At 44.3% G+C, this 23530-nt stretch overlaps 1 protein-coding gene across 1 annotated transcript in view; it reads right to left on the minus strand.

The window, feature by feature from the left end:
• The window catches only part of LOC8035950 (plexin-B), a 147484-nt gene that overhangs the window by 117727 nt on the left and 6227 nt on the right, over positions 1-23530 (minus strand). The window contains exon 5 of the mRNA XM_042291226.1: positions 21389-21489. Within this exon, the coding sequence (XP_042147160.1) occupies positions 21389-21489 (101 nt within the window). The remainder of the gene's footprint in view (positions 1-21388; positions 21490-23530) is intronic.

Below are 23530 nucleotides of genomic sequence, written 5' to 3' on the forward strand. Positions count from 1 at the left end.
CTGCAAGCATCTCCACCCCGCTTTCCCCCTCGCCACGCGAAAACGCAACGCACGCGCACTTGCGATCAACCGCCGCAGGAGGCGTCCGCCATTAGGTAGTTTTAGAATAGCGCACGCTAAAGCTTTGCGAATGCACGCAAAGAGCGTTGTCGCCACAGCGCGTGCGCCGAACGCTAACAGCGGTTGGCACATTGCACGCGTGATTTTTCGAAAATTGAAAGCGTACGCAAGCAGTCTCTGCGCTCCTCCAGAAGGACTCGTGTTGAGAAGTTGGCTAAAGCCAAGACGAGCACAGTTAAAAAATGGCGGCTTCCAGGACAGCGACTGCCGTCGCTTTGGTGGCGTGGTGAGCGCGACGTCGCCGGCATCCTCACCACTGTTTTTATTTTTTTGATTTTCAGCACAGGAAGGCATTGCAGACCTATGGGAGGTGCACGTCGGAAACGTTTCGGAAGACCCAGCAAGGTGGGCAACGATGGCCGGCAACTTGCTGCTTACGACGCGCGATCGCTTCTCGGCGAAGGTGAGACCTTTCTTGAGGAGGCGACGCAAGCGAAGACGACCGGTCGACCGCTTTCGTCGCATTCTCATATTTAAACAAAACTAAGCTGTTACTTTAAGCAAAAGAAAAGAACTGGTTTTCTTTTGAAGTTACAACATTTCGTGTGTGAAATAAAACTTGTTACTTCATTTTGGTGGCGCTGCCACCGCGAGATGCTTGGGCTTTTGCGTCGCGGCGGAGAAACACTATCCTAAAAAAACTCTTGCGTAACGTGCGCTAACACAAGAGCTAAATTTAGCATTAGCGTGCGCTAAAATTGCGAACGTTATTCTAAAGCTGCATAATAGATTTTACACGCTCTTTATGCTCCAAGTTGCGTCCTCTCCCCAATCAAGGCTCTCTGCGGAGCAGCGTCTGAAACGACGCCGCCGGCGACTGAACCCCCCCACCGTATATGATCGCAATAAATTTTCATCATCTTGACTTCACTTTTTTTCTTCTTTCCTTCAACTATCTTCAGTTGCTTTCTCTCTCCTTCTCTCTCTTTTACTTTTTTGTTCTTTTACTTTGAGTCGAACATTTTCTTCTTGCCATCACCCTTCGGGTTCGCAGCACTTGGTTCGCACTCGCCCAGCCGCGCCACCAGAAAACGTCCCTCCGCATTATTTTTATTAATTTCCCGACGGTCCATTTGGTAACCCAATAAAACATGCATCATCCTATTTAGCAACTCCCCCTCTTTCCTTTTCTAGCATTTTTTTTTATTTATCTCGACAGCCACCGATAAGTGCCCCGCATTCCTTTTATCAGTTACGTCATTTCACTCTCTTTTTCAATTTTATTTTGGCGTTTTCTTCATGTTCTTGACTGCAAACGCGTTCTGTGTACTGTTTCATCCTCCCTCTGTTCTTTCAACGCACAACGTTCTTTGGCTAGGTACTTTGCATTTTGTGAAGCCTGGATAAAACCGTGGCCGTCAAGCACGGCACTGATAGGCTTAGAGTGGAGGGGGGGGGGGGGGGAGATAGGGGCGGAGCTAGGCCATCGCAATAAAAAAGCGTTTTTGCACCGGGCGGGAATCGAACCCAGACCATTTAGATTATTAAAGGAGTCTTTCCACCATGACACGACATATGTTTTGTTTTCTTCTGGTTCTTCGAACAAAGAACCACAATGCACGCACGTACACATCGCGACACTGTTAGCGCGAACACGACATCGGCGCATTTTCGCATTTTACTTCTAAATAGTATCAGCGAGCACGAAATGTTATCGTTTACATTATAGAACTAATTGAGCTCTTTCCGTAGCAATAACTTGGATGACATCCCTCGGTTTCAAAGAGATAACTGGAAAAAACCGGCGATCGTTTGTTCGCGTTAACAGTGTCGCGCTCTGTACGTCATGACACATCGCCGTGAGTTGAGGTAACATGAGGCAGGAAAGCCCTTCGGGGCATCCGCTCTACGTCCGGCAGATAGCAACTTGACACCCTGTCACTCATATTGAAAACCCGGCTTAGTGCCGATATCTCCATTCCAGCAAGTGCTATCGAGTGTAGATGCCACGCGTTAAGCCAGTCGCTAAACTGACCGATGAAGAGCTCCGAGAGCGAAGACGTTCCATGTTTCACGTGAAACAGAATTGCCCAGCAGTTTGTTTTTCGTTTTATTAATCATTGGTGGGTTTACACTCGCGCAAAACTCCCCTCTAAGCAGTTTTACTCGATGCTACGAAAAAAAGTGTAAATTTACTTCATGTTTTGTTTTATTCTTGGCGTATTTGGGTCCAACACATGTTTCCGTTTGATAGTTCAAGTTTAGTGGCAGCGCTGGCATATGTAGGACAGCACACGAAAATGGTATTGCGGTATTTTTGTGCCCTCAGCGGTAAAATGTGCCAATTTATAGATTGAACCAAATAATCCAGTTTATTAACCGCTTGATATATGAATTTGATCTCCTGAACCCGGGCTCCTGGTTGGTAGACGTGATTATATATGAACGCAATTGAATTTAAGACACAACATAGAGGATACTCAAACTACGCCATAACCCCGTGTGCGAAGTTTCTTTAAGCACAAGATATATGAAGGCATTACTTAGTTTTTTTCTTGCGAAATGAAAAAGAAAAACAGTGAGAACTTCATTTTCTACAAATGTGGGTTGATAATATGCTCCTGGGATTTTGACAAGCGCCAGAATTCCTAGAGCACCTATGAAGCGTCTGATAGGCCCGTACTCCGCTTAAGGTTTGGTGTGCTTCCTTAACAAACCAAACCAACAATTAAATAAACATAAAACGTAAATGTTGCCATTTCTGTGCCGCATCAATGAATGACATCTCGCACGCCATAGCGGAGGACTGATAGGATTCATTTCGACCACCTAGGGATCCTTTAACGTGCAACCAAAATCTCGACTACATGACACCTTCCCTACAATAAGCCTCCGTCAGATTGAAGGCACTTCGTCCAGAACTCGAGCCCGCAAGCAAAACTAGATGCAAAACCAGAGGATTACGCAAACGTATTACAAAAATACCACGCGAAAACTCTCCGTCTGCCCGAAGTTCAATGTTTCGATTGACCTAAACCAGATGGTTATTGTACAACGTGGCTAGCATAGCAATATATAGCTATCCGAAATTAGAAAGCGATTCTATCGGAGAAAAAAAGCGATCGTTTGGGGACGGGCACCGACGCCGCTCAAAAGTTTGCCCTTGACGAAAATCAAACAAAACAGAGGCGCCCGGACCACGGACGATTTGGAGCTGAGCGTCGAGTGGAATTGATCGGTGTGGAAATTCGGATCTCGAGAACCCTAATCGGTTTCGCTGGGGGCCGACGACGAGCTGCCGGCGGCCCTTCTCTCGCGTCGATAAGTCGATACGCTAAATACGCCGCGAGCCACGATTTAACTCACAACTCGCGTGCTAACGTTTGCTTATGGAAATTTAAAAAAAAAAATCGGAATGTGTTTGTTTCAGCCGTTGATTATAGCAAATGTGGCCTAAGCTTGTGTTGAAAGAAGTTCGATCCTTTACAACAATGGAACTTTTGATTGTACGGGCATGCCTCGAATATTAAAATCGTATTGCAGGTTACGTAGGAGGCACAGCTTGCATGACACTTATGGTCAACTGACTAAAACGGCAAAAGTCAAGTAGCAAAAGAGAGAAAGTATGCGACAATATAAAACGTATATACACGGGTGAATCCGGACGTAAACTAATGTCGATCTTATTTCACGGTCTTTAGTTTCTAAAGCGGAAGGAACAACATAAATCTGCTTACAGATGTGGAAGTGTAAGTAAAAGAAAATGAAAGCCCTTTACAACTTCCTGTAACCCGGAATTAGAGCGCAGCTCTTGAGGAGAAGGATGGAAGGGTACTGAGGGGAGGGTATGCCCCTCCTCGCTTCTCCTCACCTCGTCATCCTGCCTCCTACACCGCCACGGGGTCACGTGACCTCAGGGGAGGTCACGTAACCCCCTGAGGTCACGTGACCTCAGGGGGTGTCACGTGACCTCACGGTAACGCCGACGCCGCGGCGATGGCGACGCCGCTCAAGCCGGAAACGGGCGCCTAAAGCTGCGCTCTAAAAGTAAAATCTCGCGACGCGGGTCCCCACTCAATGGTGTCTAATGGTGAGTTCTACTCGTAGATCCGGAGCGCTTTCCAAAATCTGCGAGGGAGGCAAAATTCCGCTCCGTGGGACCCGCTCTGAATAGACAAGGGGAAGATGAACTCGCCTTTTTGGAGCGACGCGACCTTCCCCCACCCCCCCCCCCCCCCCCCTACCCTCAGACTCCCCCCGGCCGTTCAAAATGGCCGCTGCTCGAACTTGACGAGCCCACCAGCGCTTCAGCCGTCTGATCTTTCCGACAACCGGTCAGGACTGCCACTGCTCAGCTGCAGAAATAACACACGACACAGGCCGGGCGAAATTATACGTACCACGGAGCCCATGTCACAGACAAAGAGGAAGGCGTCCGCACTCGGCACCGGCTCATACCTTTCGGCCGCCTCGAAGGGGCCGAAAGGTACGCACAGCGATTGCCATCGGTGGAGTTCAGATCGCTGGTATGACTTTAATAAACACAGAGGTATCGAACCATCACTGCCATGGTCGTTGCCTGATCTGCTCTTGCTTTATTGCAGGAGAAAACGCCGGCGGCGTGCAGTGTAAAAAAAAAAAAAAAAGTAAACAATCAGTGGCGGCAGAATGAACAGGCCTAAACTTGCGTCTGCCTCCTTCCGATTTTCTGCCGTTCTTTTCTTTTTCTCGTTCTTCTTTTCACAATCACAGATGTCAGCGCTTCCGATTTGTCACGCTCCTATCCCGGCGTTCCGTCCCTTTTCTACGCGAGGTAGAAGCGTTCGAGCCGCCACAATCCCGCGTAACCAACAAACACATCCGAGTAGCTCGACCAACTCGACTCCGTCACTCCGTCGACGGCGCGGTCGGTCGCCGATCTGTCCACCGACCTCGTCGCGCATGCGCCACCGCCGAGGGAGAGGGGACTGACGTAGCGCGCTCTGTCAACTTCCGTGTAGATCTCTGAAATCTTGAGGACCAAGTTCGGCGGAGTTGGAGGCGCTCCACGGAGCGGTAGCTGCCAGAGATCTACGAGCGGAAGATGACCAAGTCGAGCCAGATCTGCGAGCGTAATATGCGCGCTCAAAATGGAGCGGTTAAAGATGGCAACTCTTTACAATGGAGCGTTAAAGATGGCAACTCTTTACAAGATGGCAATGTTCGTGCTTTCGTTATATACATAAAAAAAAGAACACGTTTATTGTTAGAACGCAACGTTGTTCCGAAACTCAGTATTGAAAAAGATCGAACTTCATTTAATGCACTCCGAGAATGGTATCTTCACTGATAGCTTAAGAAAAAAAGAAGGGTGTGGCAAGTTCCGAGCACATCATTACCGCTCCGTAACCAATACGAACGCGACATTAGCCGATAGGAACACCGGAGGACCAATCACGAAGCTGAAATTATGACCGGCGCTTTCTTTCTTTTCGACAAGTGCTTTCCTATTCCCTGAACAGTTTTATTTGTGCCTTCTTTTTTTTTTTTTTCTCTCTCTTAAATGACCCGCCAAATTTGTTCACAATTAAGAATCATATTTAGGCATAAACTACGAAATTAAAAATGCAACCTTAAAAAGGCTTTATAAGACAAGCACGCAATATTGCGAAACATTTGATGTCCTCCCGAAATTCGCTTTATGATCACGCTTTTTTTTAATTAAGCACAGAAATATAGAATGACCTACAGGATAATATCGAGTCCTTACGATTTAACGCGCTCGCAAATAGACACTTTCCGAAATTCAGTGCCATCTGGTGGTTTGTAAAGCAGTTTAGGTTTTGCCATATCAATGGCGGAAATGAACTTGTATCGGCACCGTCACTTTTGCAAGTCAACGGCACGCGAGGAATTGTTCTGTGTAAATTCTTTCTCGATCACTTTCAGTTCAATGGTGACCAAGAACCTGCATTCAGAATTAAGCTCCAACCCACTCAGATGCCTCGAGAAAATTCTATACACCAATGTGCTTTAAAGCCGATTGTGTGCCGCCCACAGATTGACTGAATCTGAGCTATTAGAAATAAACGCTTACGTAGCTCTTCTGTTCCATTCCTACGTCGCGTCTGAACCCCCGGATGTACAGGCCTCGCAAGATCTGCTTAGGAGCATCTTCAACGTCTTCCTTTATCAGTCACTAGAAGGCCGCCTTTGGTATGGCACAGATGCCGTTCCACAGATGATGATAGTGATCAGAGTGGCCAGACTGAATTTTGGAAAGGGTCTATTCCAGCCGGACTTTTTTTTCTGAATATATATGTATATATATATCAGAGCTCGCCAAATTACTTTCAAAAAGTAATTAAATCACATTACAAATTATCGCAGAATAAAAGTAATTTTATTACATTCGAAAAACTCTCCAGAAGTAATAAAATTACTTTTGATATTACTTTTGAAAACCTTGAGGCAGTAATTCATGCTCATATTATTTACCGCATATGTACCAAAAATCAGATCTTGTTTACACCGCAACAGCTTTATGCACCTTAAATTGAACAATACTGAAGAGTCGTTTTGCTGGTACAAAACGACGGTTCAATATTGTTGATGAATAGCTTCCTTAGATGTGACCCAAAGACAGTCGACTCACTGGTTTCGCTGTTCCTTCAACGGTGAAGGTACGTATTTAAAGGGTGATTGATACCTTTTCCATATATCTGATTTAGAAGGAGTTATAATCAGTGTCAGTCCGTAAAGTCGGGCCATGGGAGCTCGTTCTTACAAGGAATCGTCACGTGAAACATTTCCCTTCCGCCTCGGCCGCAATCTAATCCTATTTTCCCAAAAGCACTAGTTGGCGTATTCCCAGTCACTCCTTTCAAGGAGCACTGTTGCCAAACACCCGAAGAGCTCAAATTTTTGTGCATTTTCACACAAAGGGGTTGAATTATTTCTAAGCAGAAGCGTCGTGAAGAAAAGAATGGCGCGAGCTTCCCTAAATTGTGTACTTTCCCGACCAACCGGTGGTGATATGTGCTCGTACGCTCATTCCCGAATAAACTTCCCAAGGGAAGGCAGCGAGGCATACCGCGAGCGGCATCCGCTTTGCTCGAGGACGCACGAAACGTCACTCGGCGTTGACAAGACATCTGCAATTATCTATTTATTTCGGTCATTCGCTGTTCCCCATGGTCGAAGCTTACGGTTTCACCTCGCTTAACGAGAGAACAAGAAGGCTGGGGATCCTGCACTCTCAGGTTTTAAAATGTGTTGACCTCATCGGTGATGTGCCCTTCGCCTTGTAGCCTATAAGCCGTTCATCCCTAAGCTGACAGTGCGGTGGAAGTTACGTGCTCCCTGGCTCCCTGGAAGTCACACGTTTATTTCTACAACGGAGCTGTTCAGGGCTAGTTCCCCCAGTATCATGTCCGTCAGCAAATATATGATGACACGAAACTCTAGACAGCTACCGCCATCTATGAGCGACGGCGGCAATCAGCCAACCGGCTTGCCGACAGTCTGGTTGCCGCCGTCGCTCATAGATGGCGGCAGCTGTCCAGCCTTTTCACTCTGGCTTGTCGACTTACGGCCGGCCATTACTTCATTCCCACCGTAGTAGAGCTTCGCTGGTCTTCCTTCTTCACCAGAGTCGAAAGGCCGAATGTTTTTCGCCACGTAACCACGCTCTCGTTCATACCCACGCGCAAGGAAAAGGACGGGTCATTTGTTCAAAGGAAGCTGTTTAATTATTTCTGGTTAGCTCGCAGCTCCCACCGTACTGTCAGATTAGGGATGAACGAAGGATAGTATTGCCGTGATGACGTGACGCGGTGAATATTTCTTGCCTAGAGTTCTTAAGCCGTGGCCTGCCAGCGATGTCTACACGTAAGCTTTGCTCCTTCGTCTCTTCAGCTCACCTTTGTGCGTCTGTCCAGTTCATCGTACGAGTCTTTGCGCACAGGGGCCTTCGTTTATTTCCGCTTATGTCTCTTTCACGATATTTCAGGAAGAGAAAATATTTCAAAACATTTTCTCTTCCTTTTTAACGCTTGCAAACAAACTTTCTAATTTGGGACAAAAGTAATTTAAAAGTAATGCGTAATTTTCTCTAAATTGCTGCCTGAAAGTGATTCACTACATTATTAAATTTCGAGCATAGACAAGTAATTCATTATATCACTCGTTACCACAAAAAGTAATTTAATTACTGTACTGTCATTACTGCCATCTCTGATATATATGTGTGTATATATATATATATATATATATATATATATATATATTCATTTATTTTTATTTTTTGTAAGGAACGAGTAGCCGGTTTAGAACGAACTGAGACGCTTAAACCTGGTTCAGCCGTTTTATGCCATTAATATAAAAAAGACTTTTCTGTTGTCTCTGAACTGGAAAATAAAAACAGTTAAACGAAACTAAAAGTGATCGCTTCGCCTCAAGCATTCTCCGCACTTTGTTATCCATGTCTGAATCTACCATAGCGAATATTTCATGTACTCTCTTTTTCCTTAACAATAAGCGTTAAAAGCCTAAGCTTGGAGCCATATTTCTTCAACGTCGCAAAGCTGCTTCTTCAAGAAGGCTTAGGAGGGATTATACTGATAGACGGACATGATAGAGAAGCACGTCCTTAAACCGGTGCACGAGGCTTTCCTGGGAAGAGCCTTCACGTACATTCAAAGGTAAAGAGATATAAGAACTGTCAAGAAAGAAACAAAACACGTAAACCAGGTATTCTTTATCTTAAGTTCACGTACAAAAATATAATAGTTTTATTCTGGTTTTATGGGAACGATATCCAGCTGTCTAATTCAACCAAAAAAAAATCTGAGAGCACAAAAAAGAGTTACATAAAATAAGCGCTAAACAAACGACGACGCTGAGGCAAAAGGCATTCCGCATGAATCATATTAAGCAGCTCAGAAACTGTAACCAGGCATAAACAAACATGGGATTATTCATTATATTGAAAAGCTGAATTAGAATGTAAATACATTGTAGGGAAGAACACAAGAAAAGGAAGATGGTGAGTTGTACTATGGCGCAAAATATAAGCTTTCTTACCTTGTTTCACCATCGCTTCTGCAGATATGTTGAAATGCGATATTTTTCAAGACGTGAAAAATGAAAAAAGGGGCTTGAGAAGGGATCACCGCAGACTGTCGTGTTTTTCCAAATACTTCTTTTATCATGCAGCGTTTCGTTTCGTGCGCTTTGTACGAGCTCCTTGAAGCCGATATTCGATTCTCTAGACAATTTTTATGCGCAATTATTTGCTTCGCAAACACAGCATCGACTGAAGTACCTGCGTAAGTGTGTGCGTGTTTGCTGTGTGCACATGTACGTCATTGCGCTCATGTCTGTGTGTGTGTGTGCTTTACTGCGTTACCTCTATATTTGTGTGTATGTGTGCATTACTGCGCTACCTCTATCGTTGTGTGTGTGTTTGTGTGTGCGTTAGTGCGCTACCTCTACCGTTGTATGTGTGTGTGCGCGTGTTTGTGTGTGTGTGTGTCTGTGTGTGTGTTGTGTGTGTGCGGAGACCGGAAGTACAAAGGAACCGGTTGACAACCACAGTACAAAGGGCGAGGCGATCAGGCAGTGTACACTTCGTGTCCGCCTCGTCGCCTGTACTCCGTGCCACTAGTGTGCAGTGCAGGCGAAGGCAACGCCAGGCGAAGAAAGAAAAGGCGACCACTAGGAACGTGGTACGGTTGAGGTGGGCACTGAAAGGCGAGGTGAGAAAGAGAAAGCGCTGGGAACGTTAGAAAGGAAAGGAGGTTTCTCTCCCCCTCCCTAGCATGGCGTTGCCTTCGCCTGTACTGCAGGTAACTAACACTACGAAAAAAAATTAAGAAAAAGGTAGCAACGGCGCTTATTCCTCCCTTCTATTGACGCGCCCCCCAGCGGACACGAGAAGAATGGAGGTATGAGCCGTTACTCTCATTCTCCAGGCAGACGGGAGAAAGATTACGCTCTCCCGCCTCATTTTCTTTCGGTTTCGTTTTCTGGCACATAGCGCGCGTTGTTTCAATAAATATTGTTAAGTTGATTGAGCTCCAGCGCCTATAATTTCGTCTCCCAGTCGAAACGTGCAGAGCATTTATGTATACATTGACGTTTTCGCCACTAATTTTATCAAACGAGCAAACGAAGCCGTTAGAAACAGCGAAGTTCCGAAACAGTGCCAGCAGCGCTACGTACGACGTTATTGAAACCTCGGAAACTGCGCGCAAGACAGGTAGGTTTTGCTGCCGGGTGCCTGGGAGCCTTCTGCGCCGAGTTCGATTCTCTTTTCCGATGCCGAGTCCCAGCCGGCAATGACCGTGGCTCTGTATTTCTGCGCGTCAGCAACATAGCAGCGCCATAGCGATGGCAGTCTTGTGCGGTGTGAACAGAATATGAATTATCACCGATGTGAACGTGCCTTCGCGCATCAGTCGTGTAACAACAAGATGAGATGACGTAAACTGTCGTTCATTTATGCTGCTGGATGGGCCGTGATTGGAGGGGACAGGGTGTCGCATGTTGACATTCTGCTTTACATTAAAGAGCTTAAGTCCGCTTGAGGGATTACGGTGCAATCGATCGACCTGCGGATAGTCCTGTTGGAACGTACCAATGTGATTGTCGTCTGCCATGTCCTGCTGTCTCCACCCCGAAAGTGATTGCTCTCTAAGGAAGAAACTGATCAATGTGGAAATAATCCCATACTGCTCAGTTCCATACTTAAAATCGACGACTATAAAAGGCGGAAATCCAGAGCTCAAAAGAAGTAATTGAGTTAGTTTGCTGTTGTATTCACGTTTCTATGCGCTGTGTATGTGTATGCGCTCAATGTATCTACATCCGTGCATAATAAAGGTGCCCGAAGGGCCCGAAGTGCAATTAGAGCAATGGTGGCGTGAGGAAATAAAAATATTTTTAGTAGCACATGAATTGGGCGCTATTTAGCGCCACCTCGTTTTGCTACTTGCAGTTTCTCCGCTTGACCCTGCGTCTGGTGGCAAGCAATTTAACCTTCTTTCACGCTTCGCGATAATTTCTGGTTACCATGCAACAATGAGCCAAATAGGCAACTTCCAATTTGCTCTTTTGAGAGCAGTTTTTGGTTTCGTGAATGGTTTACCACCCCTCCGTGACCCATTCGTGATGTGTGATTGACGAAGAAATTGTGGCTTGAGGAATAGCAAAGGTAAGACGTAAAATGCGCGACATAACTAGGTATCGGTTGTCTTCGTTTAACATCGCAGTGTGGACGTCGAAAGGCCCCAGTTTTAGAGCGCAGTCCATTTATATTCGATTGAAACATCGAATAATTTGCATAGATCCCATTCATAACTGTGGACAGCACAGCCTCTGCGTGCCAGTGCAATCAGAAGCTCCATGGATATAATAGTTCGTACTTCAGGCATGTTGTTCAAGCACGTGAATTTGCGGATAATCGCCCTCATTTCAGCGAATATTAGTGGAAAGAGCATTTTCTCAATTGAAATATTTCCAGATACTGTATTTTGCGTGGTTGTGAAATTGGTCCTGTGGGCACGTCGTTTACAAAGTGCAGGTACAGGAGAAAGTGTCGCTACTGCTTACGAGGTTCCCTTCTTTCTGGCTATCCAAGCACAGCTATGATGGTGTTTTGGTCCTTTTTTGGACGTATCCATTGAGGTACCCGATGAAGAAGGGTTTGCGTCTGGTTAGGGGGTGAAAGTGAGAAGTATCATGAAGAGAAAAAGTTATCCGCACTCTAGAATTCACTGGCAGTGAGCTTCGTCTCAGAGCTTTCCGGAGTTGGGATTCCTTTCTCCGCACCGTGGATGCGGCTCTCTTTCTATGGCAGCTTCCATAAGATACTGCATGTTCTCCACCACAGTTTGCAGAGCGTGGCTGTCGTGTTGACCTGGTATTTTTGTGGCTTTGCTGTCCTACACATATTTTACACCGCTGTTCCCCTCGGCACTACTTTGCCACGTGGCCATTCCGTTGACATTTGAAGCACTCTGTAGTGGTCTCAAAGTACTCCTGAACTCGTGTTTCGTGAAGCCAAGCATCATACTTGTCTGTGGGGGCTTGTCAGCGCGAAAGTTCAGGATGACGCGGTCGAGGTACTTGATTTCTTGTTAGTTCATCTTCGTTCTGATAGTAAAATGCCTGGCGGCAAAGTGACAACACACCATAGTCATTGAGGTATTCCAGCAGTTCGTTTCTATGTATTCCAGAAGAACACCTGTGATTTTTTGGATGGATTGAGAGTATACGATTTGGGGACAATAACTGTACATAGAATTCCGGCAAGTGTGGAAACTGTTAGTAGTCTGTCCGCAGATGACAGCGATGCCACGTTGATTGCTGGGTTCGCGTATTTCGCAAAACGATGAAAAAGTAACTTTTTCTTGTGAAACTGCGACGATTTCTGACGCCAGGATATTAGGACTAATGCGTCAGAATGATGATCCTGGTATCGTTGGACTTGAAAAGAACGGGAGTCTTTGATGCCTGGTCTTTCTTGCGCGCTACAATAGCAAAATGGTCATCATTTTCATTGTTTTCTATTTCCTTCAGCGGGTAGCTCGAAATGGTCTCGTCGTGTGCAAGGTCCGTGTCTTTGCGTGGTCGTTTGATTGAGTGATCTCCACTCAGTGAGGCGCTAGGCACATTTACAAATGATTCCAGAGTTCGAGGTTGTCGAAACTTATCAGGATGGATTGTTGCAGCATTTTATGCAAGGAGCCGGCCGAATTTGCCGCACCTGCTGCCTAACTTATTTTAAGCAGCGCCGCAGGAGATCTCTCTAGCCTACGGTGTAACTTCAAATTAGAATAGCTGACCTCTGTTCTGCCAGATATAAAGAAACATCAACAGGGGCAAGTAAATCGTACGCTTATCTGCTGTTGTCGTCGTCTTCGATCTTCTTATCAAGAAAGTCGACTTAAGTCGAGTCAACTATGCATGGAAAAAGTCAACTTTCACAAAAAAAAATTGGGTTGTGTGGTATGTTTATACAGCCTAGAACTTGGTCCGCCTCACAGGGGGCGACGAGTCTCCCAGCTGTAGATAAGCAATTTAGCCAGTGCAGTACAACCGCTAGCCTGGGGTCTTTAACGTGCATCACGCAGTGGTGATACACGACCGCACGCCGGTACGATGCTCATCCAGATCGAGACGGGCAGGGGTGGGGATTGAACTCAGGATCCCTGGGTTCTTGGGTTCTGCAGCGCGAGCTTTCGCTTCACGTGCTCCGAGCTGGTGTGCGCTAGCCCACTCGGCCACCGATCCCCCAACAACTTTCACATTAAGCTCGACATCAGCGCACAATACAACGACAGCGATTGAGTACACCTATCAAGCCTTTATGTTCCGTTCACCCTTAAGCTCAGAATAAAAGCTCCGCCTTCAGCGCGAGCTTTCTGCCCTTACTATCACAAGTGTGAGCACGCAGGCACGCAACCAAAGCACTGCAGAAGCCAGCGACCTCGCGCTGAAGGCGGAGCTTCTAGTCTCAAAGCGAACGGTGTAGAAACGCTACAATTTCACACCCAATCGATAAGCTAAAGCAAGAAGAAAAAATTTTTTGCCCTGCACTGAATAATTTTATCACCCTCGCAGCATCATTGCATTTATATCCCTCTCTTTCACGCAGCAACACAAAAAACCAAAGAATATATTCACATGCCTACATTGAAACACAAACACACGCACACACACAAAAAAATACTATTTGGTAAGCCAAGTGCACCGGCAGTCAGAAAGAGGAGAAGAACAAAAAATAGAAGTTAGCTGAATCGTCCTATCTCGGAGGCTATACAGCCGGAAAAAAAAAAGGAAGCGTTCAGGAAGAAGCCCAGCAGCGAGCACCGCTTAACCCCGCGGGGACGCGTCGTCTATTGCATCCGAACAACGACGAAGCCTCAGCCCTAGGGGACGAAGCGGGCACGCGGTGTACACCCCACACCGGAATGGCCCAAAATTGCAGCCCAGCTAAGGCACCTCGAGCCCGCTGGATACCGGTCAGTTTGCCGAACGGCCGGAGGCTTCGGGCCTGGCTTACTCCGCTTCACCTTAACATGGAGCGCGGCGGGCTCTGTGAGCCGCATCCAAACCAATCCACTGCCGCGAACGTGAGGCACGTGACTATGGGCCAGGCCTGTCGCTGTTGCCTTGCCCCCAAAAACCACGTGACACTCACATGGCGTCGGATTGGCTCCGATGGCTCGTAGCGCCAGCTGCGGTTCATCGTGGGATCAAACGGAGTATAGTCGATATCTAATCAGCCTTGGCCCGTGAACAAGCACACGGTAGATCTCCCTTTTGGTCGAAATGAGCCCGCCGAGATTAGGGCCCCTGGTGGCTCTGGGGCTGCACTGGGCCGGCTTTCCTCGAGTGAGGGGGGCGGGACAGCGAAAGGAAGCGCGGCGGCTGTTTTAACGCGCACTACTCGAGTCGTTACGTTCGTTCCGATCGAAACTTGGTCGACTTGCTGTTAGTGGTGCGGCCGAGATGTTGATGGTCTTCACGGCAGCCCGTTTTATCTCCGTGTGTTTTTGTTTGTTGTTGTTGTTGTTGTGGCGGTGGTGGTCGGGCTTCTCGGTTGCTTCCAGCTAAACGGGTTTGCGCTTCCGGGCGAAGGCTGGAACGCGTTCTAGGTGCGAGTACGCTTCCGAGATGCTTTGTCCACGGTCGTATCAAAGGGACCCATGTGCTATGTAGAGATTGTCCATTTAGTTAAAATGTGATTACACTTCTATATGAAAATGCAAGTTTTTTTGTTTGTTCTTTTGTCGGTCAAAATTAGGTAGTGTTTTTAAACCAGATTGAACCTTACTTTTCTAGCTTCGTGTTAATCTATGGGAGAAATAATATCATGTATCCCAGTTGGCTGCACTCATGTAAATACAACATAGACTTCTTCAACTTAAGTTTTTCCTCTGGGAGAAGGGGTGAGAGAAAAAACAAGACAGATCGCTCGACCCACCCTCTTCTCTTCACGAGCACAAGAGAAAAATGTGATACATTGAATATGCTTACGAGTGCACAATGCGAAAAATGTTTGATGATAGATGTTGGGCAACAATGACCCCAAATTTAGGTCTCTCGTCTAAGACTGGCAAATATGCACAACCTGATTCTCGACTTATTTCCGCTTTCATTTATTATCCCAGCAAGTACGTTCCCACTTTGAATAAACGCTACGCCGTGTGGAACGACAAGCGAGAACACCCGGGGAAAAAATGAACAATTTGTATCGCTGGACCAAAAACGTATTTCGTTTATCTCGTCTCGTTTGTCATTAAAAATGCGTTTGATATCGATCGGATGTTAGTCTTTTGAGTCAGCGGTTAGCCGTACATGAAGTCTCATCAACAACTTCAACATACGCAAACAGGCTGGTTCCGTGCTTGTAGATTATAAATACTGCATTGGCGTATCGGTTTTTATATAGTATTATGTAAAACTTAAAAAGAAAAACCTAACGATTTCTCCTTTGCAATGGTACACTTCACTGCAGGCTGGCTCTGTTCAGAAAAGATCGATGCACGCGAGTCTGGAGGTCATTTTTTTGTTCTTGTTAATTATTTTAAATTTTACTCCTTTACATGTGTAGGGAACGTAATCAAGAACGATTTGGCGATAAAAACAAAATATTTGAAAAGAAAACAATTTTGAGTGCACCAGAACGGAATATTCGATTTTTTAAGTTTTCGGTTATGTTATACTTGGTTACACCTACTACACCTACTACACAAACTACTAACATCCCAAATCTAAAATATTTATCACTTATAACAGATCACGAGAACTATTGATTTTAATATGTACAGCAATGTAGAGGTTACATATTTCGCGTCAAAAATGCACAAACATGGCTCCTTCGACGTCTGTCACTAGATTTGTGAGCTGTTATCTACAAACATTTCATAGCTACAACATCAAAAAATGTATGTCATATATTCTTCTTTAAACGTTCTTTCGAATGATACATAAATCATTGCTTCATTTCAAAAATGGAAATTGCTATGGTGTTCTGAATTTGTTTCCAAGTGCAAAGATAAAGGGATTATGAGACGATATCGGGTTGCGATGTTCATGACTTTACAAAGACGTACTGATCCTAGAGTTTGGTTTAGTAGATCGCAGATATTGGCTCTTCGAGTGTTTTGCGCGCGAGTAGACGCGCAGGCATATTCAAGAGAGTGTTAACGTGCGCTCCGGTGTTGTACGGACCGCCACTGATTCAGAAGCTTCTTGGTCGCGGTGAAATTGCGAGGATAAAAGGGACTATTTCTTTCAGTCTCACCATCGGAAAGCTTGATCACGTAATTGTGGGATCGAAACCACCCAACTGACGCCAGTCGAGCGCGGCTTATGGATTGGACGCGAGAACTGCGTGAGCACTCGACTTCAGCTCGTAACAATCGATGCCTCGGCGGACACTTGGATAGTGGGTCGTGTCCGACCACTGCGGTGATAAGAGTGGCCGAACTCTAACAATGCCTCGAGCTCAGCACGCGTTTCCTACTTTGTCGACACCAGCGCTTGGATATGATAAACGTTGGCGGCATAGGATAGGCGCTACGCCACGTGGCCACATGTTCTGGCTCCGAGTTGAGGGAATTCACGATGCTCATATTTCTCGAATTCACTTGCCGACTGCCATTGCTCAGAAAGCAAAACTAAGGCAAGCTTATTCGGTTATTTACGTTAGGAAGTGATTATTAATTGTATTTACGGAAAGTAAAAAAATTGTGTCATGGCCCCTCTAAAAAAAATTCAAAAGGCCATTAAAAAAAAAAGCTTATATTTGTTTTGATATTTACAGTAATAGTTCTCCACCATACTCGTGTGCTTATTTATAAAACAACATGTTGCATCGTTTTCTTTCCTTGAATGTTAGAACGCTGAAAAGTGTACCTTCTACGGTGGCATTTTCCCCCAATGCCACATACGATATTATCTTTTGATTTCGTGTATTTTATGAGTAGATAAATATTTTGTGCTGTATTTGGGTACTGGGTGCAAGTTGAAATATTTCGGCAATTAAAACAATACCTGCGTTGCTTTCCCTTTTTATTTATTTTGCCAATAAGCATGTTTTGTCCTTTAAGATTACAAGTCCTGGAGCTTTTGCTGAACTTTTTCCACAAAAGTGGGACAAAACTTGCAATCGCTACTCCGGCATATATATATATATATATATATATATATATATATATATATATATATATATATATATATATTATTTTATTTTTTTTTACAAAATGTAGTATAAAAGTAACAACAAAAGAACAGCAGTGCAAATTATAGGCAAATGTTTATATTTATATTCGCGATGAAGTGGGATTGTTTGAGCCACCAAGCTTGTAACACTGCATGCTCTTCATGAAGGTTGAGCGTCCGGCTGACCGAGGTAAACCAGTTGCGACTTCACTGGCAGATTTTCAGTAAGACATCCGTAAATAATAACAGATTTCTAATTATTTATTCTAATAAGAAAAACGTAAAAAAGAAACGAGTAAAGATATCGAGCGCACTCTTGCTCTCAGTGGCAGAAAGGCGTCTTGAGAAGTCTATCTTTTGACGCTCTTCAAACCGGACTGACGATTAACCTCAAAGCAGTCACCTGTGCTGCAATAATTGCAATAAGTGCAGGAAAATCGGTCAACTTTAAATGTGGCTATTATTGCTTTGCTATAATATTTTTGTGTTTATTAAAATAGTCAGTACCAAATTTTCTACCGGCACTATAAGTCGCTGCACTGGCTGAAAATGGTTTGCCAAGATGCAACAACAAGTGCCTGGCCACCACTTCGTTTATGACCGCAGCGAGAGTGTTGTCTTTTCTCATGGTCATAAGACTCTGCGACCTCCCGAATTCATTAAATGAGAGAGAAATAAGGAAAGATAATGGGTAATGAGCTTTTATATGAAGCAAGGCACAGAGTAAGTATAAACATGTGGCAATCAGTTCCCCCACAAAAAAAAAAAGTGCACCAAGAGAAAACGGGCGATAATCGCGTGTGCTTTGTGCTCCATGCCGTCTCTGGTTCCCGTAAAGTCCCCTTTACGTTCACGAGGGAACCACCGCCGTAGGGACTGTGAGGTTTGCTTTCTGTCCTTGTTGCCACCTTTTTTCTTTTTGTAATTTTGCACTGATTAGGTTGGGGCCGATAGTATTGCGTGCGCCGCTTTAAGGGCTCGCGGCATTTCGCTCTTGACGCCGGCGTTGGCTCCTGAGTACGATAGTATATTAACAAAAGTCTTGCTTAGCACCGCTACCGCCAGCGAGTCAAAATGACAGCATGTACCTCTGCAAACTGCGTGAACGTGGAGACAGGGTTACGACGAATGCCCTTCCAACCTCGCGACTTTAAAAATTGGTTTCATGGGTGGTCGTGTAGGCATTAGGCTTAGCAGCTTTGCTTTACTTTCCGATCTGTAACGTCTAGCGATGCAAGGCGAGAAAACATGCTTCCGCGTCGGTAGAACTCCATCTTTTGAATACACCGACGACGTCATTATCAACTGTTTTGCCGGGATAAATTCACGTCTAACTCTCTCTTCTGTTTTACGAGGAGCTCGCTGCCACGTACCTACACTAAGGCAATCAGAGAGCCGATGTTAGACCTCGTCCAAAAGAGCTTTCGAATTTTCCTCCCGGAACGCTGCGGCCGTGAGACAGCACCGATCAGTTCGTGCATTCCATATTTGTAGCTACATTTGGAGTGGTCTTATTTCTTCGCACTCGTTTAATTATTGCAGTATATGTGATTACTTCGAGGAATTTGTGAGTCTAGTTTGAAAAGCGGCAACGAACAGATTTCTCAAGATTTCCTCCTGCCAACACCGGCAACTAGCGCGCTAGTATCCTTACTATATTTTTTTTTTACTTTCTAATTTTTTTTTGTTTCACTCAAAAACGTAATCACAAATATGTTTTAATCTTAACGGACGTCCTAGTGAAAGTCTGCCAGGGAAGTAACAGGTTTACCTTAGTCAGCCGAATCAACTACCGTCATGGACAGCAGTGCAACAAGATTAGGGGCTCAAACATTCCCACTTCATCGCGATTATAGATATGAATATTTGTATATAATTAGCTCAACTCTTCTTACATTTATTCTACTTCCTGTAAAGAAATTCACAGTAATAGTATTTGCAAGTGGATAAACTTCAGTTAAAGCTCCTAGAACTTGTAATTTTAAAGGGCTAAACAGGCTTATTGGTTAAATATATACAAAATACGAACAACACGGGTACTGTTTTATTAGTAGAATACTTGAACTTAAGCCCAATACACGAATACAGCACACACAAAAAATTGTCTGGTCATAAAATACACGGAATCAAATGATAATCCCGCCTATGGCATCGAGCAAAATATGCCGACGTGGAAGTTACATGTTGCAGTGCTGTAACTATAAAGGAAACAGAATTATACATCATGTTGCTGATGTATAACTACAAGAGTATTGTGGAGAACTATCACTGTAAATCTTAAAAAATCGAACGTTGTTTTTGTTTTTTCAATCGCACTTTAAATTTTTTTAACTTTCTACATAAAACAAATTTGGAACGCCATATAGATATACATTTTTTTAGCTAAATCTTTGTTTTATATATCATTTGAAAGAACGTCTTATTAAGAATATATGGCACAAATATGACTGTTGTAGCGATTCCATTTCTGTAGATAACGGCTCAGAAATCTAGTGACAAAGCGTCAAAGGAGCCATGTTTGCGCATTTTTGATATAAAAGTATATAACCTCCACAAGGCTGTACCTAATTAAATAAATAGTTCCCATGATCTATTATCAGTGCAAATATTTGAGATTTTTCGACATTTGTAGTTTGCGTAGTAAATGCCACCAAACATGACATTAACAAAAATTAATTTAAAAATTGAATATGCCGTCTGGCGCACTCAAAAATTTGTTTTTCTTCAAATATTTTGTGTTGGCAAAACGTTTTTTTTGATTTCGTATCCTACGAATGTTGAGGAGTAACGTATAAAAAATTAACTACAACAAAAAATTCGTCCGGACTCGCGTGCGTGATCTTATCTGAACAGAGTCACCTTTGTATTTTTATGTAAACATGTTAATGTTGATATTTAAGAAGCACCTTGACAATATTTGAGGCGACACCTCTGACTCCGTAGGCATAAAACTTTAATTATTTAGAAACCTCTAAAACGAGAAGTTAATCAACATGCACATGGCATAAACCACGAGGCTACAGGCGAAAAACGACACGAACACTAAAAGGTCTTTAGGATAAATTAATTTGTTTTAACAGCACGAGTTCTGCTGGATATTCTCTTAAATTTAGACCGTTAAGGTGTTACCCAGGTAGCGCAATTCTTTGAGCCAAACACTTAATCTTTTTTCATTTTTTTTTTCCTTGTTGGGCGAGGGGGGGGGGGGGGGGGGAGGGGGGAATTTAGGGCCTTAAAAAACCCGAAAAGCCAAGGTAAACCTAACATACATAGATCTTCTTTGGCCAGAGTCATGGGTACCTTCGCCCCAATTCGCCAAACAAGTGGTAGATTGGCTGCCATCTAGCATTAGGCCTAAATTGCCAAACAAGTGACAGAGTTAGGCTTCTCTTCTGGTTGTTCGGCTTTTATGTCACAACTTCGGGCCTAAATTGCCCCAAAAAGTGCGCGATTTCGGCTTCACTGGTGGTAGTTTGACTGTCATTCTGTACCTTTGGCTCAAGTCTGGCACATTGGAGATTATCTGGCGAGCCAGAGAAAAGCCGTAGCAACGCCGAAGAAAACTACTCTGTCACTAACTAACAGACTGGAGTGAGACCAGATTAAACTGAAGTTGGGTCCTTAGGATTGCCAAGCTTCTGCCATATTAAACGTTCTTATGTCGTACTACTTGCTTAGGATTAAATTTCTTTTTCTTTCAGAATGCGCAGAATTTTAAGTGTTTTAATTTCTCTAAAATTTCTTGCAGCAAAAGACAAAAGATACATGCTCCGCCTTCTGAGGAAGCCTTCGATAACACTTCGTCGCACTCGCAGCCAGACACGCCGGAGGGAAAGGAGCAGGTACGTGATGGAGGCGTTCGCTTCAGCTGACCTCATCTTGCGACTGACTATAGTCCCCTTAAGCACAGGCGACAGAGAAACACGCATGCCTATTTCGGTATGTTATTTTAATCTACTGATATTAAAATATTCGGACCCTTTGCAAGCTGTCAGGGTCGTCACTTCATGCCCCTGCCAGTACGGCCCGGGTCGAACGACAATGGTGCGCTTACGTTCACGTGGATCACAACTGTGCCAGAGACGGGGAGTGAAGGGCTGTAGAAGGAACTCACCGTCTTTCGAGAGAGCACCAACCGCAGAATGGATTCCGAGAGGCGAGGCACTTCTCACACGTTGCGTAGTGGTGGCATTTTTCGACACGAATCTTGCTCACCTGCGTAAACAGATTGAAACACTTGTGAAATTAAATTTATCAAAGAAAGTTATATTTTCCTCAGAAAGAGTTATGATTCAAAACAACCCTAAAATATGACACCACCTTCGGCCAATACTTTTTTTTATATAAATATCTATCGCGTACGTTGTTCATATCGTTAGTGTACAATAATTCTAAAGATTGTGGGCACCCTGGCTGCACGAAACGTTCGACCAGGTTGCCCGCATGTGAACCATCTCCGGCCATCATCTCCACGAGGTGGCCAAGTACACTCAGCAGACGAGAGCCGCTCGGCCGTTGATACAAAGCCGTGCACCAAAGTATGTGGACGGTGGTGGTCAATAAATGCCAACGCGCGCTGAACCAGTGAGTGGCGCTATTTTATAAAGCAGGTTGCAGCAAGGGAAACCCAACTCGATTACCTATCATTTTCCTCTTGGTGCAATGATTCAAAAAGTTTATTTTTGCTCGTATTAATCAGGTTAAAGAAAGGAAACATACAAATTAGTTACTTTCCTAGATATCTCGATAAACTATAAAGGAAAAATATAATTTGCGAATATTTTTATGTTGTTTTGGGCAAGCAAATATTATAAAATAACCTGCTGAATTCGCTGTCTCACCGTAATTACAGCAATGAAAACCTCGGTCATAATACGCCTATATGGACGTTACAGAAAGGTACGTTATCGTGCTCCCTATAAGAGCAATTTAGCAGTTTGTAGCCATGTGTTCATTTTCTTTCAGTGGCAATGTAAGCTGTCACCGTTTACCGAAGTCTAAAATCTGCGTGTGCAATTGGGCTGCAGTTTATTCCGTCAGGGCTTAAGAATAAAAGGACGGGCTGGCCCAAAATCTGAAAATTGTTATCACCGGACAACCTATGAAGTCAAAAACAAACAATTGTGATGCGAAGAATACCAAGTGAATTGGAAATTCCTCATTGCCCTTAATAAGAAATTAAGTACATCTTTCAGCTTACGACACAGATTGCAACGGGAGCAAAACGTACAACAAATAAAATATAAGAATGAAGCGTTAGAGGGAAAAGAAGTTCACTTTTGATTTCTGCTTCGCGCTCTCAGTTTTTTGGCGGGTTGATATCTTCCGGGTATTTTTGTTTATTTTTTTATCCTTGAATCCAGAGAATCTGCAAATCGTACAGAAGAGTGCCAAGCTCGAGCTACGGAGCGCCCAAACTTGGACATTCAAAGTTTTTCGGCCGGGTCTTGCTCCGTTCGCTTGTCGCTCTCGCTAAAAGGGGATTCGTGTTGTACTCGACGCGCTTCGGCAGAAAACGTTGAACTGGACAGTTCGACTTCCATTAGAGACTCGCACGGGCTGACGCTTGGCTCTTTCCGACGTGGACTGGGACACCGACCTTCGATTGCAATGGATGCGCTGACACCAGTTGACGCCCCAGTTTTTCTCTCGCCGTTATTTTTATTTAGGAGAAATAAAAAACGACTTTGCCAACTGTTTGCTTTTGTCATCCCTTTCTTGGGTGATTCGTACTCTTCGAAACACCACTTTTTAAAACCCCTTCCCGACAGTGTCCTTGCAATGGACGGTGATGGAGTAGTTTCTGGGTTTCTCCAAAAGGATTCAAAGAAAACAATGATCAACAATAGTGAAGGAAACAAACAAACCATTTAAAGGTAAACTTATAAACAAACCTTCTCAATCTTAAACACGAATATACAGTTAAATAGTGGCAGATTTTGTGACAGTTCCTCTCTTTGTTATCATTCTTAAGTGCTTTTAGCGCTTCATTTTACAACGTTTTCAGAAGCATGTGAAAACCAAAACACCCAAGGAACTAAATCATTTCTTCCTTTGTGCTTTCTTTAAACTGCAAGCAACGCAATACTTAAGTTTATATTTCCGCATGTTTGATCTCCCGAATTCAACACCTCTTAAGTTTATCAGCTTAACTTGATCGAGATAAGTTTCTGCTTTGCAAGAATGCTATATTCCAAGCGTTCTTGGATCATCCAAGCGGACATAATAACTACATTTGCATACTAATTGTGACAGT

Source organism: Ixodes scapularis, unplaced genomic scaffold, assembly GCF_016920785.2.
Source record: "Ixodes scapularis isolate PalLabHiFi unplaced genomic scaffold, ASM1692078v2 PGA_scaffold2__306_contigs__length_199485367, whole genome shotgun sequence".
Lineage (NCBI taxonomy): Eukaryota > Metazoa > Arthropoda > Arachnida > Ixodida > Ixodidae > Ixodes > Ixodes scapularis.